Source organism: Sapajus apella, unplaced genomic scaffold (genome assembly GCF_009761245.1).
Source record: "Sapajus apella isolate SASKATOON/1434 unplaced genomic scaffold, GSC_monkey_1.0 scaffold411, whole genome shotgun sequence".
Taxonomy (NCBI): domain Eukaryota; kingdom Metazoa; phylum Chordata; class Mammalia; order Primates; family Cebidae; genus Sapajus; species Sapajus apella.
In genome coordinates, this window is record NW_022437347.1 from 35,443 (window position 1) to 45,285 (window position 9,843).

Consider the following 9,843-nt stretch of genomic DNA (forward strand, 5'->3'; position numbering starts at 1 on the left):
AGGCAGGAGAATTGCCTGAACCCAGGAGGCTGGAGTGCAATGGCGCGATCTCGGCTCACCGCAACCTCCGCCTCCTGGGTTCAGGCAATTCTCCTGCCTCAGCCTCCTGAGCAGCTGGGATTACAGGCATGCGCCACCATGTCCAGCTGATTTTTTGTATTTTTAGTAGAGGCGGGGTTTCACCGTGTTGACCAGGATGGTCTCGATCTCTTGACCTTGTGATCCACCCGCCTCGGCCTCCCAAAGTGCTGGGATTACAGGCGTGAGCCACCGCGCCCAGCCCATATTTTAATTCTTAATGTATGGAAGTTTTTCAGACTGTTGTGCTCACCATTTTCAATCAGATTGATATCATTATAACAAAATAACTGACCCATAAAGACATTCACTCCCCCTCCTTTCCCAATCCACCCTCCAGAATGAAGCCACTTTCTATAACTTTGTCACTAAATCCAAAGGTGAGTGCCAACAGTTAGGAATCTTTCAGTTGCAAAAGATAAAAAGCCCAACTCAGTTGCCTTAAACAAAGAAGAAATGTATTATTTGATGTGACAGGAAGGCCTGAGGTGTAGACATTTGAAATTTGTAGGGTTGGTTAATTTGGTGGCTCATGGATGTTTTCAAGTAGCCCAGCCTTGTACTCTACCATCACTAGTGTATAGGCTTGGTCTTCAGCCCGCTGCTCCTCTTGGTCAGGACAGCTGTGGTTCTAGGCATCATATCTAGATAAGCCAACAGTCAAGGGAAGAAGGGGACTGTTTATTTTTTCCTTTAGTCTCTCTTAAAGAGTGAGAAAAATTTCCCCAGGTATCCTAGCAGACTTTGCTTTTCCACTCATTGGTTCATACCAAGTCACAACCTCACAGCCTTAGAGCTTTCGTTAGGAAGAGGTATGGTGGTGGGATTACTATGCTTGGCTTGGATTGGTCAGGATTTACCCTCAGAGTCATGTGGGAGAAGGGTGGAAACCCAAACAGTTCAGGATTCTGCCCTCAGGAAATAAGGGGGAAAACTGCTGTTGGATAAACCACCAGCAGGCACTGGTACAGCCTGTGCTTTGTGGTTTAAGGGCCTGCTAGTTACAGTGACAGTTAGCTAGTTACTCTTTCCATGTAATTTTCTTAAAGGTATTAAGTTTTAGGCCGGGCGCGGTGGCTCACGCCTGTAATCCCAGCACTTTGTGAGGCCGAGGCGGGTGGATCACGAGGTCAAGAGATCGAGACCATCCTGGTCAACATGGTGAAACCCCGTCTCTACTAAAACTACAAAAAATTAGCTGGGCATGGTGGCGCGTGCCTGTAATCCCAGCTACTCAGGAGGCTGAGGCAGGAGAATTGCCTGAACCCAGGAGGCGGAGGTTGCGGTGAGCCGAGATCGCGCCATTGCACTCCAGCCTGGGTAACAAGAGTGAAACTCTGTCTCAAAAAAAAAAAAAAGAAAAAAAAAAAGGTATTAAGTTTTTCTAAATATTAAGCTGTAACTTTCACTTTCTCTTGAAGACACAGAAAGGGAGTCACAAGACACTGTTGCAGAGAATGATGATGGCGGCTTCAGTGAGGAATGGGAAGCCCAGAGGGACAGTCATCTAGGGCCTCATCGCTCTACACCTGAGTCACGGGCTGCTGTCCAGGAACTTTCCAGCAGCATCCTTGCTGGTGAAGACCCAGAGGAAAGTATGTGCATTTCTCTATGTTGCAAAGTCATGGATTACTTTAGGCGGCTGCATTATCAATCTTTTCAAAAGTAAAATGAATTGAGAGTGTTACAATCTAATTCTGTATCACATATAGCTTTTAGTGGGAAATATCAGTAATAGTGCTTTTTATTATTAAAAAATTGGTTAATCCTAAGACCTAAAAATAAATAAATAAATAAAAAGTTGGTCGATAGGCCAAATTCTTCCCTTCAGACTTTTTAAGTTGGCCTTTTACAGCCTGACCTTTTGGCATTTATTTTATAAAGCAAAAAAAAATTTTTTAAATTATTCCAATAAGACTTCATGGCTGTAATATACTTGTCTACAAAAATTTCATTAATATGCTTCACTCTGCTGTACAGAGACCTGGAGATTTACGTGATACAACCTTGTATATTATTCCTTTGTTGGCAAGTGCCATATTTTATTAATTTTAAAGAAAAAGAGATTTAAGATATTGGCAGAAATGCAAGTATTTCTTCAGTGTCTTGAGATGTGTCCCGCTTGATAGATTTAAGGTAACACATAGGGCTTCTTAGGAACAGCAGCCATTAAAGCCCCTTGGTTAGGGCTCAACCATCTCTTCAGGTAGTCTTAGAGATGTGGTTCATTGAATGAGTTTAGCATATTTCCCAAGTTATTTTTGGTTTTCTTGTTTTTGCAAAAGTGAAACTTGATTAAAACATTGCAACAAGAATATTAAGTAGTTTTAAAGAAACAAACACCCAATTTCCTTAGCATCTTTAATTATTAGTCACTAATTATGACTTTGACATTATCCTTCAGTTTGAGGAGAACAATTTTTACACCTTGTCCTCAAGCTTTTAACTTGAGTCAGAACCTTGACTGGGCATATTCATGACTTTACTGCTTGGCTGATTTTCCCAGATATCAAAGCCCAGCCGCAGCCTATGACTTGCACACTCCTGGGAAAGTAGACGTATCTTCCTGCTCTTAGAGCAGGCTTTAGCTTGCCTTTGCTGGGATTTTTTTCTGCCCTCAGTTACCACCATAATTAGGTTGCCTCTTCTGCTACTTTTCTTTTTTCTCACAGGCACCAGGAACCAAAAGAAAGAATATGTAATAGTTGTTGACCAGAGCAGTAGCGTAATTCTTACATGACTGCCTTTTCTAATTTGAAGATTCTTTCTCCTGAGAGTACTCTTTGTGTCCTCCTCCTCTTCATCTCCAACTCTTTTTAAAAAAAGGAAACTCTTGTATTTCCCCTCCTAACTTCAGATCAGTATTTTCTTACTCTGAATCCAATATAAAGTATAACAGACGTGTTTCATCATCTTATCATTCAGCACACAACGTCATTGTTTCTGATGGTTTGAATATGTTAAACCAGACTTATGGGTACTTACAAAAAGGTTCAGTTTACACCAGAAGTCAGTTGCTAAAAGGCACAAATGTCTTCCAAAACAACCTGTTAAAAAGTCAACATTTAACATTTAATTAGAAAACTGATCAAAGGATCTGAATGTATAGTTCTCCAAAGAAAATGTAAAAATGGTCAATAAACACATGAAAAGATACTCAACATCATTAGCCATCAGGGAAATGCAAATCAAAACCACAATAGATACCACTTTATACCTACTAGAATGGCTATAATAAAAAAGATAGACAATAGCAGATGTTGGTGAGAATGTGAAGAAACTAGAATCCTCATATATTGCTGTTGGGAATGTAAAATAGTATGGTGATTTTGGGAAACAGTTCGGTAGTTCTTTAAAAGATTAAATATGACCCAGTAATTCTACTCCTCCATATATGCTTGAGAAATAAAACATGTCAACACAAAGACACATACACAAATGGTCATAGTAATATTGTTATAACAGGCAAAAATGGAAATAACCCACATGTCTATTAACTGATAAGTGGATAATAAATGTGGTATATAGATACAACAGAATATTGCTTGGTTATAAAAAGAAACAGTCTATCAGTAGTACACTTAGGATGAGCCTGTTACTGGGCTGTTGGCTGTGGGAAGTAAATCTTGAAATTCGCTAAAAGACCAGCTACCTTTGCAGTGAATAAAAATGTCTTACATTTCTAATTTAAATTTTTGTTCAGTTTTATTATTCAGCTTTAAAAAGGAAGGGAATTCTGACATGTTACAACATGAATAAATATTGAGGATATTATGCTAAGTGAAATAAGCCAGTTACAAAAAGAAAAATATGATTCTGCTTATATCAGACTATTAAACTCAATAGAGTCAGAAAGTAGAATGGTGGTTGCCAGGGGCTAGGGGGAGGGAAATGAAGAATCACTGTTTAATGGGTATAGAGTTTCAGTTTTATAAGACGAAGAGTTCTGTGGATAGATGGTGATGGTAGCACAGTGATATGATTATACCTAGAGTCGTTGAACTGTTCACTGAAAAAGCGTTAAGGTGGTAAACTTTATGGGTATCTTACCACAATTAAATTTTTATTTTTTATTTTTGTTTGAGACAGAGTTTCACTCTTGTCGCCTAGGCTGGAGTGCAGTGGCATGATGTTAGCTTACTGCAACCTCTGCCTCCTAGGTTCAAGCAATACTCCTGCCTCAGGCTCCCGAGTAGCTGGAACTACAGGTGCATATCAAGACACCTGGCTAATTTTTGTATTTTTAGTAGAGACAGGCCTTCACCATGTTAGCCAGGCTGGTCTTGAACTCCTGACCTCAATTGATCCGCCCACCTTGGCCTCCCAAAGTGCTGGGATTATAGGTGTAAGCCACTGCGCCTGGCCAAAAAAAAATTTTTTAAATACCATTAAGAAGCAGAAGGCCAGGTGTGGTGGCTCATGCCTGTAATGCCAGCACTTTGGGAGGCCTTAGTGGGTGGATCACCTGAGGTTGGGAGTTTGAGACCAGCCTGGCCAACATGTTGAAACCCAGTATCTACTAAAAATATAAAAATTAGCCAGACATGGTGGCGCATATCTGTAATCCCAGCTACTCAAGAGACTGAGGCAGGAGAATTGCTTGAAACCAGGAGGTGGAGGTTCCAGTGGGGCGAGATCACTTTAAAAAAAAAAAAAAAAAGGAAAGTAAGTTATCAGCTGAGAGAAAATACTTGCAATCGTATTGAAGTCCTGTTAAAGGACTGGTATTTAAGATATATATAAAGGATGTTTACAACTTAATAAGAAGACGATAGCCCAAATTTAAGATAAGAAAATGCTTTGACTAGACATTTCACCAAAAGAGATATTTAATGGCTAATAAGCATATAAAAAGCTGCTTAACATCATTAATCAGCGTGCTAGAATCAAAAGACTAACAATACCAAGTGCTAGTGAGGATGTGAAGAAACTGAAACTCTCAGTTGTTGCTGGTGGAAATGCAAACTGGCACAGCCAGTGTGGAACATGATTTGGCAGTTTATCAAAAAGCTAAAAACCTAAACTTACATAGCCCAGCAGTTGCACTCCCAGGAGTCTACCCAACAGAAATGAAAGGAATCCGTTCCCACAGGGACATGGTCATGAATGTTCATAGCAGCATAATTCAGAATAGTCCCCAACTGAAAACAATCCAGATGTCCATCAACTGGTAAATGGATAAGCAAACCATATAATGGAAAACCATTCAGCTTCCAGTAACTTCCAATAAAAAGGAAGAAACTATAGACACATGCAATGTCATGGATAAACCTCAAAAGCATTATATTATATTTTATATTATATTGTATTATATTATGTAAAATAGGCCAGGCACATACTGTATGAGTCATGTGAAATGTGCAGAAAAGACAAATTTATTAAGATAGAAAACAGTTCAGTGGTTGCTTAAGACCTAGGGTAGGAGGGGAATTAACTGTAAACAGGTACAAGGTACCTAATGGGGGCGGTGGACATGTGGATCGTGATGATAGTTGTACAACTCTATAAATTTTCCACAATCATTGAATTGTCTCTTAAAGTTTTATGACATAAATCATAGCCCAGTGAAGCTATTTTTTAAAAAATCAGATGATAAAGTGATGCCTATTTCATAAGAATCCTTGTAAGAATTTCTTAGTACAAGTGCTGGGTATAAACTAGACATTCAATAGACGACAATTATTACTTATTGTTATTGATAAATGGCAGCATCTATAGTTAAGACTCCAGAGACAGTCACATAGAATCTGGAACTCCTGTTGTAGAAAACGAAAAAAGAAAGAAAACCCAGCTAAAGCCTAATTTTATGTATCATTTACTGACTTTTCTCATTCATTGTGGGGTTGAGTAGGGCAGTGATTTTTTTAATTGTGAAATCATAGCAAACAGTGACCAACGTTTTAATATTTGTAATCTTTCCTTTTTAGGGGGAGTAAAACTTGGATTGGGAGATTTCATTTTCTACAGTGTTCTGGTTGGTAAAGCCTCAGCAACAGCCAGTGGAGACTGGAACACAACCATAGCCTGTTTTGTAGCCATATTAATTGTAAGTGTACACTCAATAAGAATGTGCCTGAACTCCTAATGTCAAAACTCCGATTCCACAGTCCCTTTAAGGCAGTTCTGTTTTAACCCCAGGTGGGTTAAATGTTCCAATTATCTGAGGAGCTTTTTGATAATTGGATCTCACCTCAGTACACAGTGCAGTCACTTGGGAGCTTTAAAAACTGTAAGCTCTGCCCTGAGATATTCTTATTTAATTGTGTAGTTTTAAAAAGTTCCTCAGGAAAAAAAATTAAAAAAAAAAAAAAAAAGTTCCCCAGGAAATTCTGGTAAATATTTCTGTGTAGGAACCACTGCCTCAAGCCCAGCAGCACAGATATGTAGGAAATTAGCTCTGCAAGGTCAGTCTTCCAGGGGTAAACAGATCCTCACTTAGTCCCAGAGACTTAGTCACTGAGAGTTTGGTGGTGGTTTTGCATTTAATGACACAGCTTATAGCATACAGTGTTACTTAAGACAGGAAGCATCTAGTGAGAGGAGCTAGTGCCTGCATGACCCGACATAGATCTTGCTAATAGTGCTACAGCATGAACCCTGAAGCTTTCAAAACTATGATTTTTTTTTTTTTTTTTGAGACAGTCTTGTTCTGTCACCCAGGCTAGAGTGCCTAGCTGACATGATCTCAGCTCACTGCAACCTCTGTCTCCTAGCTTCAAGTGATCCTCCTGTCTCAGCCTCCCAAGCAGCTGGGACTACAGGCATGCACCACCACACCTGGCTAATTTTTGTATTTTTAGTAGAGATGGGGTTTCGCCATGTTGGCCAGGCTGGTCTCAAACTCCAACTTCAAGTGATCCGCCCTCCTCGGCCTCCCAAAGTGCTGGGATTACAGGCGTGAGTCACTGCACCCAACTTCAAAACTATGATTTAAGTAAATGACCCATAAAATATTTCTTACTGCTATTTTTACTAAAGATGTGATATCTTGGCCGGGCACAGTGGCTCACACCTGTAATCCCAACACTTAGGGAGGCCGAGGTGGGCATATCACCTGAGGTCAGGAGTTTGAGACCAGCCTGAACAACACAGTGAAACCCCGCCTTTACTAAAAACACAAAAATTAGCCGAGCATGGTGGCTGTGCACCTGTAATCCCATCTACTTAGGAGGCTGAGACAGGAGAATCCCTTGAACCTGGGAAGTGGAGGTTGCAGTGAGCGGAGGTTGCACCACTGCACTCCAGCTTGGGTGACAGAGTGAGACTCCGTCTCAAAAAGAAAAAAAAAAAAGATGGTGATACCTTTGACATCTAGTATGTGAGTGAAATTAGATGAGAGGTTGGAGAAGACTGCTTATGCATTCATTTTGTGATTACATTTGGGGTTTATCATGATTTTGATGTGTTTTACTTCTCCTTTGAGGTTCATTATCCCGATTTCAAAGTATTTATTTGTATGTGTTGTATCTCTTAAGAAAATTACTTACTCTGAATAAACTGAAATGGTACCTAGCCTCCAGACTTTCTAGTGTTTCAGTAACTAGGGTAAAAAATGAACTCTATTATATGCTGCTCTGTGTTTACCAGAAAGCAATATACTCCTCATAAATAAACTGTTATTTTATTTTTTAAACACTGCAACCTCGCCATGCTTCACGGAGGAGCCTGTGCGGGAAGAATGCTCCCGCATAGCATAATGAATGCTCTTCACCTCTGGGTTTTTAACCAGCCAAACTAAAATCACAGAGGCCAACACAGTATTTAAGATAGAAATTTCTGCATCTTTTAACTGTTTTTAAAAATAGCATTACTTATTTTCAGATTTTCTTTTTTTTTTTTACCCCGCCCCCCTATTTTCAGATTTTCTTTCCTAGAATTAGTGGATAAAATAATGTGAACGAATAAAATGACATAGTGAACCTTATGAAACAAACAAAAGCTAAGTTTTTTTCATAGCTCTTCCAGATTTAATGAAATGTCTGTTCTAAAATTTAACCCTGAAGGAAAATACTCAGTTAACTATGTTAAAAATCAATACTTGTGATTGCGTTTTACTTAAAAATGCCTTCATAATTATGTGCGAATGTGTGTCTTTTCCGTCTTCTCCACAGGGTTTGTGCCTTACATTATTACTCCTCGCCATTTTCAAGAAAGCATTGCCAGCTCTTCCAATCTCTATCACCTTTGGGCTTGTTTTCTACTTTGCCACAGATTATCTTGTACAGCCTTTTATGGACCAGTTAGCATTCCATCAGTTTTATATCTAGCATATTTGCAGTTAGAATCCCATGGATGTTTCTCCTGTGACTTTAACAAAATCTGGGGAGTACAAAGGTGACTTTCCTGTGTCCACATCTAACAAAGTCAAGATTCCCAGCTGGACTTTTGCAGCTTCCTTCCAAGTTTTCCTGACCGCCTGCACTATTGGACATTGGAAGGAGGTGCCTATAGAAAACAATTTGAACATACTTCATCACAGTGAACTGTGTCCCTCGGTGCAGAAACTACCAGATTTGAGGGACAAGGTCAAGGAGACATGATGGGCCCGGAAGTTGCTGTGCTCCATCAGCAGCTTTCCCTCGGTCGCAGGAAGATTTCACCAACACTGCGGACTCTCAGGACTACCGTTACCAAGAGGTTAGGTGAAGTGGTTTAAACCAAATGGAACTCTTCATCTTAAACTACATGTTGAAAATCAACCCAATAAATCTGTATTAACTGAATTTGGAACTTTTCAGGAGGTACTGTGAGGAAGAGCAGGCACCAGCAGCAGAATGGAGAGGTGGGCAGGGGCTCCAGCTTCCCTTTGACTTTTTGCTGCAGACTCATCCTTTTCAAATGAGACTTGTTTCCCCTCCTCTTCGAGTCAAGTCAGATGTGTAGATTGACTTTGGCAATTTTTGTTCTTAAGCACTGACACTTATTACCATCTGTGATTGCCATTTCTTTCCAAGGCCAGTCTGAACCTGAGGTTGCTTTATCCTAAAAGTGTTAACCTCAGGTTCCAAATTCAATACATTCTGGAAATCACAGAACTATTTCCCATCGATTCTCCATAATCCTGAAGTCAATTTTGGATTTTCCACCAAATTCTGAATTTGTAGACATACTTGTAAGTTCACGTGCCCTGGATGCCTCCTCTGTCCTCGTTCTTCTCTCACTCCCACACAAGCAGTCCTATTCTACAGCCAGTAAGGCAGCCCTGTTGTGATAGCAGATGATCCCGTTATTCTAGGGTTTTACTCTGTATGATGAAAAGAATGTGTTACGAATTGGTGCTGTCAGCCCTGCTGTCAGACCATTTCCATAGCAAATGAAATGTATGCCCAAAGACAGTAGAATTAAAGAAGAGTAAAATGGCTGTTGAAGCACTTTCTGTCCTGGTTTTTTGTTTTTGTTTTTGCTACACTATAGGTCAGAATTTGAACTAATAGCCAAAAGTTGGTGATTCATGAGTTATGAACTAGTTGTATCAACAGAAAGCAAGAGTTTGAGGAAAGCCATAATTTAGCTGTGGGAGAACCTGAGGGCAGAAGGAGAACCAACTGCCAAGAGGAAAGAGAACAGGCCTCCAGCAGCGAAGGGGATTCGGTGAGCTAATAATGTCAAGGAGAAGTTTCAGGTTATCCTCACCAGCTCCACAATGGGTGCTTTGTGGTCTCTGCCTGTGTTACGTTTCCTCTCAATGTACCTTCGTGTGAACTGGGCAGTGGAGGTGCCTGCTGCAGCTACCATGGAGTTTACGGTCTGGGCAGCTCACGTCAG

The 9,843-nt window shown here is 40.1% G+C and overlaps 1 protein-coding gene across 2 annotated transcripts in view; it reads left to right on the forward strand.

The window, feature by feature from the left end:
• The window catches only part of LOC116545855 (presenilin-1), a 44,873-nt gene extending 35,423 nt beyond the window's left edge, over positions 1-9,450 (forward strand). The window contains exons 7-9 of one of the 2 annotated variants that reach the window (XM_032272290.1): positions 1,500-1,673; positions 6,006-6,124; positions 8,190-9,450. In XM_032272290.1, the coding sequence (XP_032128181.1) occupies positions 1,500-1,673; positions 6,006-6,124; positions 8,190-8,345 (449 nt within the window). In that variant the 3' untranslated portion in view covers positions 8,346-9,450. The remainder of the gene's footprint in view (positions 1-1,499; positions 1,674-6,005; positions 6,125-8,189) is intronic. The other variant, XM_032272291.1, reaches the window with a different exon arrangement.
• The last annotated feature ends 393 nt before the right edge of the window (positions 9,451-9,843 follow it).